The sequence below is a fragment of the Hypomesus nipponensis genome, chromosome 1 (genome assembly GCF_054491055.1).
Source record: "Hypomesus nipponensis isolate SF chromosome 1, ASM5449105v1, whole genome shotgun sequence".
In the NCBI taxonomy this organism is placed as follows: Eukaryota; Metazoa; Chordata; class Actinopteri; order Osmeriformes; family Osmeridae; genus Hypomesus; species Hypomesus nipponensis.
In genome coordinates, this window is record NC_140361.1 from 15,249,754 (window position 1) to 15,268,822 (window position 19,069).

General features: G+C 46.7%; 1 protein-coding gene across 1 annotated transcript; it reads right to left on the bottom strand.

Moving 5' to 3' along the window:
- Nucleotides 1–140: 140 nt before the first annotated feature.
- On the bottom strand, nucleotides 141–17,743 carry LOC146302759 (carnosine synthase 1-like). The gene is made up of 9 exons (XM_084697138.1): nucleotides 17,725–17,743; nucleotides 15,719–15,905; nucleotides 15,151–15,240; nucleotides 13,379–13,830; nucleotides 12,928–13,147; nucleotides 12,636–12,721; nucleotides 12,219–12,450; nucleotides 3,410–3,672; nucleotides 141–3,213 (listed from the first exon to the last, which is right to left on the bottom strand). Exons 1-9 carry the CDS (start codon nucleotides 17,725–17,727, stop codon nucleotides 1,663–1,665), a joined length of 3,084 nt encoding a protein of 1,027 aa, XP_084553264.1. The 5' UTR covers nucleotides 17,728–17,743; the 3' UTR covers nucleotides 141–1,662.
- Nucleotides 17,744–19,069: the final 1,326 nt, after the last annotated feature.

Here is a 19,069-nt window from a genome sequence, read left to right on the forward strand (position 1 = left end):
GTGGGCTAACAACACCGCCTCCTCTCAGAGGAAAAAAGGGGAAAGAAAGAATGTGTTTGTGTGTGATAAAGAGAAGGACGACAATTGCGGCAGAGGGACAGCTGCAAGCTCAACCAAACAGACAAGAAAGGGTTCAAACATCGCTTCTCTTGAATCTTTATTGTAGCACTGAATGTGTGGATCATTTCAATAAGTTGTTAATTGTGAAGTAATTATGTTTTAAGAAATAAGGAAATCACAAACATTTCCTTTGTGTGGTCTACGTATGTGGACATAATTTTCACTATGGCTTGCTGTGTCTGCCAAAATGCATGTGGTTGTAAAACAACAAATGGTGTTTATATGTAAACATTACATTCCTATTTTATGATGTCACATATACATTCAACAAACCCCACAGTGAGAGGTATAATGCGATTAACTAAACAAAAAATAAGTGACAAACTACACAAAACATCAGAAAATGGCAACATTAGTACAAAGCTGATACAACAGTTCGACGATACATTCCTCTCCGGGTGCACATATCCTAATGTTACTTTGAAATACACAAATAAACAATGAAAATCATTTGAATCCTGCAACCCCACTTGTCAGTTTTTGCCTACTCAACACTTGGGGTCATTGGGGTTGATAAGGCCATGTGGAACAGGCTCTCAGTTTCACCCAGTTCCTTCTCCCACACCCTGACACCGGACCCCAAATGCCAGATCTCAGATGTTGGCCCCAAGATGACATCTCACTCCGGGGTCAGACTGGGCTCTGGTATGTGAATAAGGTCCACTCTTACACTGTACCTTTCCATCTAGAAACACACACGCACCACTAGTACGATGTTCATTCACATGGTGAAATCATAGAGTTGGAGGTGGGGGGCTGTAATGGAGTTAACTCAGGCATGAACTTTCCACTGTCATTGCTATCCGCCTGACAGACAGGACCAAAATGGCAGGATATTGATGTTTCTGGACAGCCTTATCCACCTGTTCCACCCTCTACCCTTAACCCCTCTGAAATCATCTTCGGCCCTCTCTTCCAGAGTGTAACTTTTATGGCCCTCTGACATATTGTAAGTGTAAGATAATTCCTCACTGCACCTCTCCACCCCAGCCAAGCTGTGATGTGCCATATGCTGATGGTAACAAACTTTCGACTGTGATACAAACTCTCCGGCTTGATTTATACCTCTACACTACCTGATCTACATATTCAGCACAATAAATCACCTAACCACTCGTAGAATTTTTAACAACCTACTTTTAATATCGTCCTGACAGAACCACTTTCCATTAATTCATCTTTGATGATCATTTAAAAGTTGCAGAACAAATCATTTTCATTCCAGTGATGATGGTCCCTGAGTTTCAGTGAGAAATCTCTGCCGGGCCCAGATATTAATCTGCTTGGGTGCCACAAGACTCCTAGCCCATAACCCACCCACACCACAATCAAATCTAACCTTAACCCTATTATTCCATTTACATTAATCAGACAAAACAATCACGACAAATGTCTAAAAAAATGGACTGTACCTATTACAAAACCACAACACAAATCTCCCTGATTTCAAAGATTCAACGTTGAAAAAGCTTTATCGTCACGCTTCTTGTGGGTGACACTTCCTTTTGCTACGACGGCTTCCACCTCTGTTCGCCCCTCTCGTTAGTTGAACTGGGAGAGGAAGTAGGCCAGGTCGTAGTGGGGGGGGCAGTGGAGCCCCAGTCCCTGGCACAGGGCCAGCAGACGTTGGCGAGCGTGGGCGGCACTGTGGTCGTCTCTTACCCCGACGTTACAGAACGGCTCCTCGTACTCGCCAGAGATCAACTCGTCCTCGGCTGCAAACTCGTTGAGGCACAGCGCCCCCTCCTGGTGGAGCCGGCGCAGGCGCTCAGGGCTGGCCGTGCCTCGCAGCGCCTGGAGGTGCTGGGACACCACGCACATCACCCCCGCGTAGTGGCCCCGCGCCGGGAGCCCCGTGGCCGAGGGCAGCCGGGGGCGCAAGCCACAGGCCACCATAAAGGAGGCGAGGAGGATGTCGACGGCGTACAGCTGCCGTATCCAGTCGCGGAGGTAGAAGCCTCCCATGCGGGCGTTGATCTCAATGAGGCGCGGGCCGCGCTCCGTCATCTTCAGCTCCACGTTGTAGACCCCGTCGCGCAGGCCGCAGCCCAGGCAGGCGTGGTGCGCCGCGCGGATCAGCTGCGCGCACTTGTCCGGGGCCAGGCCCGAGGGCATCTGGGCGGCCGTTTCCGTGAAGAGGGGCGCCCGGGTGGGGCCGTTGTCAGACACAAAGGCCCCCTCCAGGCAGCCGTTGAACAGGAGCACGTCCACGTCGTGCTCCGTGCCTCCCACGTACTCCATCAGGGTCATGGCGTTGCCCCAGCCCAGCCCGATGCCGGGATAGTCCGTCTCCTCCCGTAGGTCCCCGGCAATGCGCTCAAAGTGAGCCAGGCTCTCCGCCCGGGAGTTTACCTTCCTGACGCCCACCGCCCCGGCTCCGTACTCCAACTTCAGCACGGCGGGGAACCTGACCGCCCCCGGTCCTGGATCGGCCTCCCCAGGTCGGGTGGTCTCTCCCTGGGCGGCCTTCTCCAGATCCAAGATGCTTTCCACGTGAGCGCAGGGCACGGCGTAGGAGCTGGGGGAGGGAGAGAAAAGCAGAGGGGATTGACCGAGAGAAACGGAGTGGGACTGCGTGGAGGCGGCGGGGGGGCGGGATGAGCAGAAGAGAGGGTGAGTGTTGTCGGGCTTGTCCAGAAAGAGGTCGCCTCTGTCGAAGTCGGCCATGGCTCTCATGCTGTTCCCCTCCATGTTGACCATGTCGTGGAACACTCTGCGTCCTCGCTCTCTCTCCCTTGTCTCCAGACCATCCGCTTGGCCAGACAGCAGCTCATCTGGGGCTGGATGGACCCCCTTGGACTTGACCAGACCCATCAGGTGCTGGTGGGTGAGGCTCTTCTCCTTGGCGATGCGGACGGCGTCGGGGGTCGGGCCTCGGAGGCCGAGCCTTTCGCAGACCAGCGCCGTCAGGACCACGCAGTCATCCCAGAAACACACACAACCATCGGGGTGCAGCCCAGAGGACGTCAGCCAATCACAGATGCGGGTGCAGTTCTGGTCGTCCCGACGATGGTCTGGGAGGTCCGGCAGGGTAAGGAAGTGATCAACCAATTGGGAAGCAAAATGGGTGGGGTCGTTGTCAACTAACAGGATCTAATTGGTTAAGAGAGATCAAGAGAGAAAGAGAGAGAGGGTTAGTTAGACATAAATCACCTTTTAAAATCACTTCTCACGGCTCAGTTGATCATTTTTACTGAGAGGATGAGTAAGCTTGTCTGGTACACATAACAGCACTTGCAATTCTCGGCCGTGCACCCATTTAGTGGTTTTGAATGGAGAGCTCCATCACCTTGAGTTTGTAGCGCTGGGCTTGCTCCCAGATGAACTTCTTACTGTGGGCTCCGGCCCCCACCACCAGCACTGTCCTGCCCTGCATCAGGTACACGTGGGAGCGGGTGAAGGGGGTGAGGAGGAGGGTGCCCTGGCACCCCTCTATCCCTCTGCCGCACCCCTCCAGCTCTGGGAAGGAGGACTGGAGGCAGAGGGTGGGGTGGAGGCCCAGAACCACCGGCTTCAGGAAAGGGCCGTTAACGGTGAATAGAATGTCCACTCCTGTACCAATGACACATACAGGAAAAGGTAGCATATATAAATATATCTTATAATTGTAACCCCCTGGGTTATTTTATGTGTGCACAAATATTAATAACCCTTAACATTTACTGTAAAACATATGTTCACCTTTAGTGAGTCATATCCACATTCCTTACAGGTTTTACAATCCGTATTAGCGCCCTTATCGTACACAATAATACACAATTTTACTGGTAGTAGTAAATAATAGATGTTTTAGAATTATTCTATTATTTACTACTACCAGTAAAATTGTATTTTGTGTTTGGTCAATCAATGTGTCAATCAAGGGCAATAGCAAAATTGCACTGTTGTAATTGGTTTCCTTTTGATTTTTGGTAGGGCGGAAGTTTTTTTTCTTTTCTGGCTCTTGGGACGCGACCGCTCACGAGAGAAGATGGACGGTTAGCTCTCGTGGTGCGTCAACTTGGGGATCAGTATAAGATAGCTAAAAGTAGCTTCTATGCCGAGTGTATAAGCTAGCTAAGCCTAGCTTCTAAGTTTTTTTCCGGCCTGTAGGGAAATCGGTTAACGGACTGACCTGAAGTTCGAGAACTGTTCAGGGGTTACCATGTTCCTGCCTAGCCATGGTCCCGCTGTAGTCGTGACTGTGGCCGGAGTTAAGTTGGTTTAGCCTTGAACTATCTCCTACATATGAGGACAACGCTGGACCCAAGTGCCCTAGCACCTGAGAGGACCGCGCTGGAGTGGTGTGCTAGCCTGCTAAATACGCCCGGCTAGGAAGTTTTTGCAGAGCTTTGTTCCCTGAGTTGTGGTTTCGCGCCACTTTCTTGCCGCATCCGGAGCTGTTGTTTCGGGGCGCCATTACAACCTTCGGGGTGGGTGAGTACACGCTTTTGGGTCGTGTAGCAGTAGCCGCTATCATACAGCAGCTTGGGCTACACCGACTCTCCACATCAGGCCTGCACCGTCAGATACCTTTATCAGCACTGGTACCGAGTGTATTTGATGTGTTTGTTTATTGGGGGCCCCTAACTGTGTTCATTACTTTGTAAAGATGTTAATGTGATAACCTACTGTTTTTATTGCTAACACCTATGGATGGTTATTGTTCTTTTTGTATTTGATACGAGAACTGTATTAATATATTTAATCATCTTGTAACTATTTACCTTGGGTAATAGTTTTAGGACCCACCAAATCATTAAAGGTCATCCTTTTCAATTTAATCCTTGTTTCTATGTTCCTATTTAGAGTAAAGCTTGCACCATTCTTTCATATGTATGTTCAATGGAAGTAGCCTGTCACGCACTCTACACTTATTTTAGACCTTGTACATTGGTACACGTTATTTACACGCTCATACTGGGGTTTATTAGCGTAGTCTACGTAGTAGAGTGTAAGTAAACAAAATTGGGGCTGTTCCTAAGCAGAAAGCGGAACAAGCGTTACATAAATTGGAGGCACTTCTGAGATCTACTGAGTGACTGTGCTATATATAATACAAAAGAACGAAGAAAAAGTGCAAGTTTCTAATATGGCTGACTGTACCTGTCCACTCCCGCTCTCCGAACTCCAAACCTGGTGCAGTGAAACTGAAGTTAATCCAGCTCATGCAGTTATCGTGAGAGGTGTACCAAGTGACACAAGTTTTGCTGATGTTGAAGAAGTACTCGAAACAGTCAGTTTTTGGATGGGTCAGAGCCAGAGCACTGTGGGAGCTAACTCTGCTAATGGAAAATGCAGCCAAATCTGACGAGTTTTCAACCAAGCTACTACAACTGCTAGTGAGTGAGGGGAAGACAATGGCAGACATTGAACCGCTACTTTGGCAACAAAGACAAGTCAAACCAGACGACACTTCATCCATTATCCATGTTGTGGGAAACCTGTTGGAAAAAGCTAGGCACCCTCAAGAAAGCAACGCTTTTCGCCGCTTGCGTGTCTTCTCTGGAGTTAACCCTACACCTGCCAGTGAAAAGAGTCTTGACAGCTGGCTGGAGCAGGCACAATTATTGCTGGATGAGTGTGATTGCTCATCAAAGGAAAAGAAAAAGAGGATTGTGGAAAGTTTAAAAGGCACTTGAGATTATCCAAGCTATACGCTACAATGATCCAGGAGCAACCCCTCAAGACTACCTCGCTGCCATTGAAAACGTGTTTGGCACCTCCGAGTCTGGTGAAGATCTCTACTTCAAGTTCAGATCCATGCAGCAAAAGCCAAATGAAAGACTCTCCGATTTTGTGAGAAGGCTTGAGAAAGTGCTCACCAAAGCTGTTCAAAAAGGTGGCCTTTCCCATTTCCTGAGAGATCGTGCACGTGTTGAGCAGTTGCTGAGAGGAGCAGTGGAGTCTGAGATCGTGTTACTGCAGCTACGCCTAAAAGAAAGACTCAACAAACCCCCTTCGTTCATGACTCTGCTCAGTGAGATCTGTGTTGAAGACGATCAAAAAATTACAAGACAACATACAAGTTCAAGTGTGCGTCATCTGGCTGCTGCAGACATAAAGATGAAGCCATCTGAAATAGACAATCTTAAGCACCATTTAATGGACAGTGGCTCTACCGTCTCCATCATATTTGAAGAGTGGTACTCCAAGCATCTGTCTCACCTGCCGTTGCACCCATATCTCCAGTCTCGACCTCTGAGACCTTGGCCATAACAGCTAGAGTGAGCCCAAGACCGTTTTGGCCCTTGTCTGCCCAGAACCTAATGGCCCAAAGCAGCTACCCATCATTATTGGCACAAATGCCCAGGCTTTTGATCACAAGCCTCAGCCAAAAAGCCACTCCAAGAATAACAAATCCCAATCCAGGCATGTTTTCATTCAGTCTAGTCCACCCGCCAAGTCAGTGCTGAACAACAATGACGTTGTGGCTCGAGTGAGATGGGCAGGGCCTGGTCCGCTGACTATTCCGCCAGGTGGTGAACTCTCAGCTCTCTGTAAAATGTCAAATTCAGAGCCACTGGAAGACAGCATCCTCATGATTGAGACTCCTTCTACCGGCGCACTCCCTACTGGAGTCCTGATGCCCCTTTCTGTTCTCCTCACCTCCGAAATGGACAAGAACAGATTTTTATTGTTACAAAAAAATAAGTCTGTCAAGGCCAAGTCGATTCCCAAAGGCACGGTTCTCGCTCAGGTCCACAAAGCAGACATCGCCACACAAGTTCAGCCAAGTCAAGTGCCAAGTTCAAGACTTGATCCAACACTTTTCAGTTTTGGTAATTCCCCTATTCTGGAACACTGGAAAACAAGACTGTCGCAGAAACTGGCAGAGCGTCCACAAGTATTCTCACTATCAGAGTGGGACGTGGGGCTAGCACAAGGGGCGGAGCATTGCATCAGACTAAAAGACGAAAGACCCTATAGAGAGAGAGTAAGACGGCTGGCCCCAGCAGAGATAGACGATGTCCGTCGACACCTGCAAGAACTGTTGGCCGCTGGTATAATTAAAGAATCTCGCTCTCCCTACGCTTAGCCAATCGTCGTGTTGAGAAAGAAGAACGGCAAGATAAGAATGTGCATTGACTATCGCACCCTGAATACCAGAACCATACCAGACCAATACACGATCCCCAGAATCGACGATGCTTTAACCAGTCTCACAGGAAGTCGCTGGTTGTCTGTGTTTGATCTTCGCAGTGGTTATTACCAACTTGCCATGGCAGAAGAAGATAAAGAGAAGACGGCATTCATCTGTCCTCTGGGGTTCTACCAGTTCGAGTGCATGCCCCAAGGCATCACAGGAGCCCCTGCCAGAGATCCAGAGATTAATGGAGAAGGCTGTGGGAGATATGAACCTGCTTTAGTGTCTCGTTTATCTGGACAATCTCATTGTCTTTGGCCGCACTTTAGAAGAGCATGAAGAGCGCCTTATGAAAGTCCTTGACCGTCTTGCAGAGCAAGGTTTGAAACTCTCTATTTATAAATGTCAGTTTTGCCAGCCTCAAGTCAAGTATGTCGGTCATATAGTCTCAGCAGCAGGTATTGCCACAGATTAAGGCTGTAGCTCAGTGGAATGCTCCCTCCAACCTTAAGTCACTCCAGTTCTTCCTTGGTTTCTGTGGCTATTATAGGAAGTTCATTGCCAACTACTCAGCCATTGCCCGTTCTCTGACAGACCTGACTAAGGGGTACACACCAACTCAAAAGAAAAGAAAGGCTTCAAAAGATACTGAAACCACCTACTTTAGTCCATCTGTGCCGTTTGGAGAACAATGGACCCTTGAGTGCTCAGAGGCATTCAATAAAATAGTTAATTGCCTCACACATGCGCCAGTCCTGGCATTTGCTGACACCACCAAGCCTTATGTCCTCCACGTCGACGCCAGTCTGGATGGACTAGGGGCAGTCCTTAACCAAGAACACTCTAATGGCCTGCGCCCTGTTGCATTCGCCAGTCGTAAGTTGAGCCAGCCCGAGAAGAACTACCCAGTTCACCAGCTAGAATTCCCGGCCTTGAAGGGGGTGCCGTCGACAAGTTTTACGATTACCTTTATGGGGCTCGCTTTATTGTGAGGACCGACAACAATCCCCTCACTTATGTACTTACCACTGCTAAGTGAAATGCTACGGGTCACCGATGGTTAGCAGCCCTCACCACCTATGACTTCGACATTCAGTACAAGCCAGGCATATAGAACGTGGATGCCGACTGGTTGTCCAGAAACGCCATGGATGACGATGGATGAAGACTCATCTCGACCGCTGGTGTCAAAGCCCTATGCCATCCTGTCTGTGCCTCTCAGGCTTCCGATTCTTCCAGTCGGCTCATTGACCAACTAGGGCCCTTTCCAAGTGCAGTTCCTGATGTCTTTGCCTGTTTCTCTCATCTGCAGCTGACCCCTCTCGAAAGGCTTAGCAAAGGTGACCTCAGAAAAGCTCAAGACCGCGACCTTGTGATCTCTATCGCCAAGAAAGCAGTGACAGTTGGTTCCTGGCCCTAGCAAACTAACAGTCACCCAGATCTGGTGCTCCATCAAAGAGAAAGCATCAAGGTCCTCATCAAAGATGGCGTGTTGCATCGAAGGATTAGCAGACCTGGCGGCCACACAGTTCTCCAACTCGTCCTCCCAAGCCAGTTCAAGCCACAAGTACTTCAAGCCTTGCATGACGAGTCTGGACATATTGGGATCGAACGCACTGTGGATCTCCTGAAGGACCGGTTCTGCTGGCCCAAGATGGTCCCCGACATCACAGACTACATCAAGAACTGTGGCCGATGTATTGCCCGTAAGACTCTGCCTCACCGAGCAGCACCGCTGAACCAAATAACAGGTACAGGCCCACTCGACTTAGTCTGTATAGACTTTTTGTCTATTGAGCCAGGCTCCAAAAGTGTGGCCAATGTCCTTGTGGTCACGGACCATTTCACCCGATACGCACAGGCTTAACTAAAGACCAAAGAGCCTCTACTGTATCCAAGGTCCTTGTTGAATGTGCCTGCCAGCAAGAATTCACTCTGATCAGGGGCGTGATTTTGAAAGCCGTCTAATCAAAGAACTCCTGTATTTGCTTGGCATAAAGAAATCAAGGACGACTCCCTATCACCCCCAGGGTGACCCACAGCCAGAGCGTTTCAACCGCACACTCTTGTCTATGCTGGGAATGCTTAACCCCTCTGAAAAGCAGAAGTGGAGTCAATACATCAGTCTGCTTGTGCACGCTTACAACTGTACGCGCAACGATGCAACCGGCTATTCACCATACCGCTTAATGTTTGGCCGTGAAGCTCGTTTGCACGTTGACCTCTGCTTCGGAACATCTCCAGACGGTCAATTTGACAACACTTACGTGCAGTATGTCGACAATCTCAAAGCAGAGTTGCAGCAAGCTTACCAGTTGGCACAGGAGGTTGCAGACACAGTACATCAACGAAACAGAAGACACTACGACACAAGAGTAAGAAACCAAGCCCTGGAACCAGGAGACCGCCTCCTTATCAGAGCTACAGGTGTGCCGGGGTTGTCAAGTCCCTATGTGGTGGTCAAAAAACTGTCCAACCTGCCAGTGTACAGAGTAAAGCCTGAAAAGGGTTGTGTCATTGTCAAGACTCTCCACAAAGACCGCCTTCTGCCCATAGGTCATCTGGTTCGGTTCCCTGCAAGTCCAGATAAGCAAGAGACTCCTCAGAGACTTCCAACTAAGTCTTCTCAAGACAAGATGAAGACAAATCAACAAGATAGTCAAGAAACAGACCCAGAAGAAGAAACTGGAGAAATGTCAGAGAGGAAGATGATGTGTGGTATCTATCCGCTGCTCAAAGAGAGTCCATCTCTCAGGCCCTTGACCTTCTCGCAGATCATTTTGGTCAAAACCTGCCACCTCAATGTGAAGACCCGAGCCTACCTTCACAAGCTTGAGAGCAAGTACGTGCTCTCAGTCCTTCAGAATTTGAAAGGGACCCAGATGTTTTGCTGCTACTGCCTGAAGACCCTGTGGTGGACACCGGTCTGGAAGAGGGTGAGCTCCCTTCTGCTAGTCAGTCTGAAAGTAGTGCAGAGCCCGTCTGTCAAGCTTGGGCACTCCACTGACAAGCCAATTGTGATGGTCCACCGTGGTTTGAGGTTAACCATCTGCAGAGACTGACCTGCCTGTTGCCATAGCGTGCCTCATGTTGCTTGGACAGATATGACTACATGGGTGGGACTAACACTAACATTTAGCTGTTATGGGTAAATGTAATCTTTTCTTAGACTTAAATTTAGTCCGATGAGGTCATCAGGACTTTTTAGAAGGGGGAGGATGTAACCCCCTGGGTTATTTTATGTGTGCACAAATATTAATAACCCTTAACATTTACTGTAAAACATATGTTCACCTTTAGTGAGTCATATCCACATTCCTTACAGCTTTTACAGTCCGTATTAGCGCCCTTATCGTGTATTCTAAAACATCTATTATTTACTACTACCAGTAATATTGTATTTTGGGTTTGGTCAATGAATGTGTCAATCAAGGGCAATAGCAAAATTGCACTGTTGTAATTGGTTTCCTGTTGATTTTTGGTAGGGCGGAAGTTACGCCCTGGTTGACTGGAACTGTCCATATGTTATGTTTTTTGTTCTTTTCTGGCTCTTGGGACGCGACCGCTCACGAGAGAAGCTGGACGGTTAGCTCTCGTGGTGAGTCAACTTGGGGATCAGTATAAGATAGCTAAAAGTAGCTTCTATGCCGAGTGTATAAGCTAGCTAAGCCTAGCTTCTAAGTTTTTTTCCGGCCTGTATGGAAATCGGTTAACGGACAGACCTCCATGAAATTCGAGAACTGTTCAGAGGGTACCGTGTTCCTGCCTAGCCATAGTCCCGCTGTAGTCGTGACTGTGGCCGGAGTTAAGTGTGTTTAGCCTAGAACATAAGATTTCCTACACATGAGGACAACGCTGGACCCGAGTGCCCTAGCACCTGAGAGGACGGCGCTGCATTGGTGTGCTAGCCTGCTAAATCTGCCCGGCTAGGAAGTTTTTGCAGAGCTTTGTTCCCTGAGTTGTGGTTTCGTGCCACTTTCTTGCCGCACCCGGAGCTGTTGTTTCGGGGTGCCATTACAACCTTCGGGGTGGATGAGTACACGCTTTTGGGGCCTGTAGCAGTAGCTGCTATCGTACAGCAGCTTGGGCTACACCGACTCTCCACATCAGGCCTGCACCGTCAGAGACCTTTATTAGAACTCGGTACCGAGTAGGGACATTTATTGATTAATAATATTACCGGCTTTAGTATTGTGTATTTGATGTGTTTATTGGGGGTCCCTAACTGTGTTTATTACTTTGTAAAAGATGTTCATGTGATAACCTACTGTTTTTATTGCTAACACTTATGGATGGTTATTGTTCTTTTTGTATTTGATACTAGAACCGTATTAATATATTTAATCATCTTGTAACTATTTACCTTGGGTAATAGTTTTAGGACCCACCAAATCATTAAAGGGGTCACCCTTTTCAATTTAATCCTTGTTTCTATGTTCCTATTTAGAGTAGAGCTTGCACCATTCTTTCATATGCATGTTCAATGGAAGTAGCCTGTCACGCACTCTACACTTATTTTAGACCTCGTACATTGGTACACGTTATTTACACGCTCATATTGGGGTTTATTAGCGTAGTCTACATAGTAGAGTGTAAGTAAACAAACTTGGGCGCTGTTCATAAGCAGTAAAGCGGAACAAGCGTTACATAATAATATTAATAATATGTTCAAATCATATAACGCCTTTCCAGAGCTCAAGGACGCTTTACAATAGCAATACAATGACACATAAACAATCATGGACAAACACAAAATGTGAAAAGCAATGAGCAATCAAAGAAACAGAAACATACACAGCACAGATAGTACAGTCACTGAGAAATGCATAATAACCAATTAGGACAGACAACATTGAGAAAACAGATACGTTTTTGATTGAGATTTGAACTCGGAGATGGATGTGATACTGCGAAGAGTCAGAGGGTGTGAGTTATATATTTAGATGTAACATGTCTTAAAGTATTGTTACCAGTATGCATGTAAAACAGCATACACTAACAGCACACAGTAAAACAACCAAAAACACATTACCTATCATGTCGGTCTGAGCCCCTGTCCCACCGCGACACTGTTGGGACATCCCCGATTCAGTTTCCATAACGACTCGGAGGCAAGCCAAGGCGCTGTCGGTTGCTATGCGACGGAGAGAAACGGCCAGGGCGGGATCGGTAAAACCAAACTCCAAAAGGGTGGTCTCCAGAGACTGAGACAGGGAGTGACCATGAGAAAGTGGGGCATCGGACGCACCCACTTTGCACACCAACTGAGAGAGAGAGAGAGAGAGAGAGAGAGAGATCATCAGGGACACATCGTTATTCCAGGCGTGATGTCCTGATCTCCTTGGTCTTTTGTCCTGCTCTCCTGCTTCCTCATGTCACTCCTCCCACCACCTCCCTTCACTCTTTGCTTTCCGCTAGACCTCCTCCTCCTCCTCTCCCTCTATCTCACCTTGTAGAGGAGAGGTACGTCCTGAGGAGAGCGAGTGACGATGGCACACAGTCTGAAGACCAGGTCAGGGACCTGGGGACTGCAGTCTGACACACAGAGACAACAACAACCTCACCATGACCACTCAGACTAGGTTTGGAGCTGACATAACACCCTTCATTCATAAAGCCCCCCCCCCCTCCATATAAATGGAGCTTTGGAGCTCTAGAACTCGCACGGTGAAAATAACCATGCTTGACACCCAAACCCCCCCCACAACCACCGCATCCCCCGTCCTTGCTAAAGCCCTTACCGGTGTACTGCTCCCAGGTGCGGCCCTCAACTCGAAACCCAGGCTTCAGAGGGGGGATGCAGGCCTCCAGCAGCACAGCCTCTCCAGGGAGCAGCTGGGGCAGCAGCTGGTCAACACGGGCCAGTACCTCCTCCCTGGAGCTCCTAGACAGGAAGACAGGGGGTGCAGCCGAACCCTCTGCATCACAGGCAAACCTGCCTCCGCTGCATCGGAGGACCACCTTGATAATACCATGTCGGATGAGATGGTTAAGCGTTAGCACGCTAAACAACTGCTGTATGTTGGCCTGCCTGATTGAGGTACCCCCGGTCTTGTGTGATGTTGTGGGTTTGAGAAAATGGTGGAACATTTCCCATATACATTTTGTTTGTCGCCATATAGGCACACAAGTCCTCTATGGGTCAATAACACTTAAGCCGAAGCCCAAACAGGCTGGACACACAATACGTACCTTGTCTGACTGCATCAAACCGTCAGACTCCAGGAAGGACTCCACCTTGTTCCTGACAGAGTTCACCTTTTCCTCTTCCACTCCCATTTCCAGGTGTACCACCTCCACCTTTCCCGTTCTGCCCTCCTCTATGCCCATCTGCCCAGGGGGCATCAGGAGGGCCAGGGTTGGTGGACACATGATGTTGGCCTTCTGCAGCAGAACCCTGGTAACCAGGACATCTCTCCAGCACCTCCCCAGGGTTCCGGAACCTCCAGCCGGGCAGTCCGTCTCCCGGGTCATATCCTCCTCCGCCCATGGGTCACATGACAGGAAGTATGTGACCTTGCGCGGAGGGTTGAAGTTAGAGAGGAAAGTGCGTCCCCCGAGGTCAAAGGTGACCGCCTTGTGGACCAGGAGGGAGGAGGATGCACGGGAGAGCCAGGAGGGAGACAGACACAGCAGGGCGTCTCCTGGGGGGGCGAAGAGGGAGGGAGGGGGGTCCATGGATAGGCTTCAGGTCACTCATCATAATATTGAAAGAATGGGAGTGGAGGGTGGAAGCAGTTAAGGCATTAAAAAATGTGAAAAAACCTTTCACAAACCTTGACTTATAACATAAATTGTCGTTTTTAATTTGCATTATTTATTTATTTAACATAAGGTAGGCTTTTGTTTTGATACCATATTTTTTCTATAAATCAACTCTGACATCTTGCAGAAATAAAGATGTCAGAGTTGATTTCCCCCCCCACACTGATAAGCTAAAATCAGGACTCTCCCAAACATCATTACCAAGTTAGAAGACTTGACAGAAATCACAAACAGTGCACCCAAACAGCAACCCAATAAAACCCTGTAGCCTCCAAATGATTAGCAAATGTTTCCTTCTAATACTAGCGCTGGTATCCTATAGTATTACCCCCCAGCAAATCATTTAATAACACCACTTACTGAATTAGCAGGAGAGGAAAAAAACTGCACTGTTCTTACTAGATATGATGTACACACGTATATAGTAAATATGAGGACAAACATTTCAGGAGAAAACACTAATTGCGAGGGAGTTCTACCTACTACTGAACTCAAAAGTTTTCAACTGTTATTGGTCATAACACAAGAGGGTGAAAGAGTGGATATTTATGTATAAATAGAAAGGAGGAGGTCAGGGACATTCTCATTTAAATGTCAACATTCAGTGACAGCTTTCCATCAAACACGATTTGTCGATGATGGTGTTGTGGAGCCAACTTCAGATATAGTGCTGGGGTTGCCCTTGGCAGTGATGGTTCCTCATGCAGTAAGTGCTTGTCTGTTACGCAGCAAAACTCAACACCTGTCAGCCACTAGGACTACAAAGTATGACCTGTTTTTTTTTACTCAAAGTTCTATTGATTAGTGAATAATTTAAGTACACAGGAAATCCCAATTTCCTCCACAGTGTTAAGGTTAGTGATAGCACAGATCTACTAAATCGACTATTGATTACAGACTTCACACAGCCTAATTTGGGTTGGGGTTTTGATTCGAAGATGAAAATATACGTTTCACTGACAGGTAGAAGGCACCAGGCAATGACAGGCTTACAAAACCAGAGGGACTTCCAAAGAACTTCTTGAACAGAGAACTTTGCGAAACTTCCTGTTTGTGTTATGTATGCATCATATTGTCCGTGTCCGTATTTTGGTCGGTTTTTCCCCCCACTACAAGAGCACCTGTTGTGGTTTTTAACTGCTAATGATCTCCTTCGCATATCAGGTTTTCTGTATGTAAAGTTGGTGGGGGTTTGTTACCTGGACTTCTTTGTCCAGCCTCCAGCAGCAGAGACAGGTAGGGGAGGGGGGAGCCCAGAACACAAACACACAGCTCAGAATGACTCACACCTGGGGGGAGAAAATCATTCATTATACATATGATCGTTATTGTAATGTGTTTTGGGGGGTATTGGGGTTCAAATGTAATTTCATGTGAGTCTTTCATGGGTATATGTTTTATAATTTTTGTGAACCCCTAATCTAAGACAATTTTATATTGTTGTGTGGTAAAACATTTGAATATGAATTTGGAATTCAAACCTGGGACCTGATGATCTGCAGTCAAATGGTGAATGAATGCTCTACCACTGAGTAATGTATTCCTTAATGATATGATGAAATGCTTGATTTTCATATTTCCTTAACAGTGATGCAACCAGCACGAGTATTAAAACCAATGTTCTATGTTAACACAAAAGTTGATTTGGACTGAATAGTGCTCCCTTGACTTGTGTTGTCACTTCATGTAGCATGACTATCTATTGCTCAAAAATGTCACAATGTTGTAACACTTTATTCCACTTGACTCTGCAGAACGGGGCCTTACCCTGTGGCAGGTCCAATGTTCCGGGCAGGTCAATCTCCTTCAGAGCCTTCTGTAGAGTTTGGAACAGTGCCCCCTCAGGGCTGGAGGAACATGCTGCCCTAGGACCTCTGGTGCTCCCACAACCCTGGAGGGAAGAGGGGAGGCAGGGCCTGGGAACCGTGCTGCTGGGGAGAGAGCTGAGAGAGAGCTGGAGGGGACAGAGAGGGGAAGGGGAAGGGGAGGGTTTGCAGAGTGGATTAGCAATAGGCAGCAGCATGGGGAGAGGGCAGGACCCCATAATACAGTGGAGAGGATAAGCATTAGGCATCAAAAAGGAGCATAAATAAATAAATAAATGAACATAACTAAACTAACTATATCTTATTGTGGTGCTGAGTGTGGCTGTAACATGAATGCTCAGGAACATCTGCTCACCAGAGCTTGCCCTTTGCAAATGAACATACAGTGTGACATCACAGGCCACACACAGTGCCGGTCCATCCTATAAGCGACATAGGCAGCCGCCTAGGGTGACATGAAGAGGGGGGCGGCAATTTCCCAAGTGCATCCATTTAAATTAACCTTTCCGCTGTCCTTGAGATTCAAATGCACTACCAGCAGAGGGCACCAACCGTGGCACGTCAGGTGTAGGTAAACCTTGCCTAGGGTGCCAAATGTGCTAGGACTGGCACTGGCATATATATTATTATTTACAACGTATCGCAACATGAACATGCACATTCAGATCTATACGTGGCTTTGAGTATTAAACTTATTACTGTCAATGCTTCGCCAAAGTAGTGCACTTTAGTAGATCCACTTACATAAAGTCATCATGCATATTAACTTCAGATCTGGGTTAGATAATTATTGACTTAATAGCTACGCTGGCTTGAAGATAACTCACTAGGAGCAAACTAAAGGTGTGTGGGTGGGTGTTTGTGTACACATGAGTCTGTTTTCGTTTCTGCTGATGACGTGATGGGATACAATACCTATTCCACTCTGTGTCCCTCACTTTGCCTCACCTTTTTATTGGCCCAACACTAGAAGTGTTTATATACTTCTGTGGACATTCCTGTCCTACTGTAACTAACCTACACCTGGGAGGTCAGCCAACAACTAAATGGGGGTCACAGTCATTTGAGACTCAAACCTGTGACCTTCTACAGCAGAGGTCAAGCATCTACTATCGGGGCAAGGACAAATTCCTTAAAGATCCAAACAAATATTTGGATCTTATTCAAGTTTTGACATGTAAAAAGAAAAGTTCAAACAGCCTCGACTTCGAGATCCAAACCACAATATTTGCTACAATGCCACTATGACGTTTCTTGAAAAAGACCTGCCCAGACAATAAAACAATCTACAGTAGATTCCCAAGAAATGTTGAGTTATAAATACACACTGGCAAAAGCTATTACCCCTCCTGCTCTCTGTCGCATTCGCACACACTCTCTCAGATTTACTTACACTATAACCTTCGTAAATCAGATGTGAGGCTATTTTTAACACTAACTCACTCTCTCACTGACACAAACGTGGACTGACAACACACAAATGCTAACGTCCCTATTACGACAGTGAAATTGAAGAGGATTCGCTCTGTGACACCTCGTAACCTAACAAACAGCTCCAGGTGAACTCGACTCTCTGGACATACATTTCTGTTCATTTCTCAGGCCCCCCCTGACCTGCCTTGTCAATCTGCGACTGACTTTCTCTGACAGACTCCACTGCCATTTATCTATTTGTCAGTAAACTTGACCACCTCTGACATTTTTTACACACTAACATTTTACACATGTAATATTTACTAATCTACCCAGCTTTAAATGTAAACATGCATCTTTATCAACTTTTGGCAAAGTAGGCTATCAATGAAAGCAACTCTGCATTTAGCAGGCACATTTACCTACAAAGTACTATATTACTATACCACCAGCAATTATGTACAGTTGTATTATTTTACATGCCCATCATTAACATGCAAACTTATAATAGAAAGTGTCCAACACTGAACTCACCATAGCGACTGCAGTGACCAAGTGGCAACCTGGAAATGACAGAGAGAAGGTTGGAAAAAAGAGGAAGGGAGGGAGAGAGAATATTACTCGGTGGGAGGGAGTATGAACATGAGGCTAATCATTAAAGAGTAACCAAACACCTAAACCTCTTTTCTGATTTATACATCTGTGATTAAATACTCACAAATGGCTTAATTCGTCAATCCTGGTCTTCATTTAGGCAAAACTTTACAACAAAAAAAACATTATTATTATTTGGAGGTAAATGTCTCAGTTCCATTTGAGGTTGGTTGAAAACTTTGGAATAGCTTTTTAGGCTATTGTGTTTGTGCCCTTTGGAAGAACTCTGCCAGGGAGGAGTTGATTACTGGCCACTTTCGTGTATCATTTCGAGCATTTGAGGAAGCCCCTAAATTCATAGGTATTCATGTTGAATATAATTGATGCGACTAGCCAGCAAATTCGAAACTCTTGGAATGTATAATGTAATGTAAATCATTTAAAATGTATGGGTTTACGTTTGCCATTTTGTGAAAAATTAATCAAATGAATGACCACTTTTACAGTTGTGTGTGTGTGTATCATTCATTGGTTTAACCTCTCTTCAGTATAAATACCGCACCCGCCCAAACTGTTAGTCGGTGGCTTAGCTTTATAAAGTGGTGTTTATGAAAGATGCAATTAAGGCCAGTGGACTTAAATTCGAACTCTGGAATGGGCAAGTGAGGCAGGAAGCGACCAGAGATGCGACCGTTGTGTTCAAAACATAGTAGGCTACATGAAAAATATTAGATTAGAGTTGCAACTGGTTCTAAAATGGTCTCACACGAGGAGCAAGCATGAACTCATTCTTGTCATTCAGGCCTAAAGCACTGGAGCGAAGGACTACTCAGTCAGGCTGTCCTCAGGGCAGGTGACAAACCGTTGTTGCAGCCTAAACAACTGTGTCTAACCTTGATTTAGCAAGCTATTTTGTATCCAAATAGATATTTTCAAGCTGTGACGTCATTCTACTTCTTAAATGTTAGTATGGGCAATAAAGGTGATATTCCTTCTCGTATTGTGAACGCAAACTGCCGCTACATTGACTGACAACAGCGGTCGGGCTTAAAACTCTTAGCCTTACAGCATATTGACCTGGCTTGGCTTGCGCTCGATTTTAAAACTTCCAGGGTTAGTAGCAGGTTCCTAGCTACGAACGCTGTTTATTTTGCAGGACAATGGGCAATTCGACAAAATTACTTATCCAACAAATGATTATGTTGGCCAGTTTTCCCAAAAATAAATGTCAAGCTTACTTAATTTGGGTATTAACTTAGTGACAACACAGTAGCCCATAATTAAC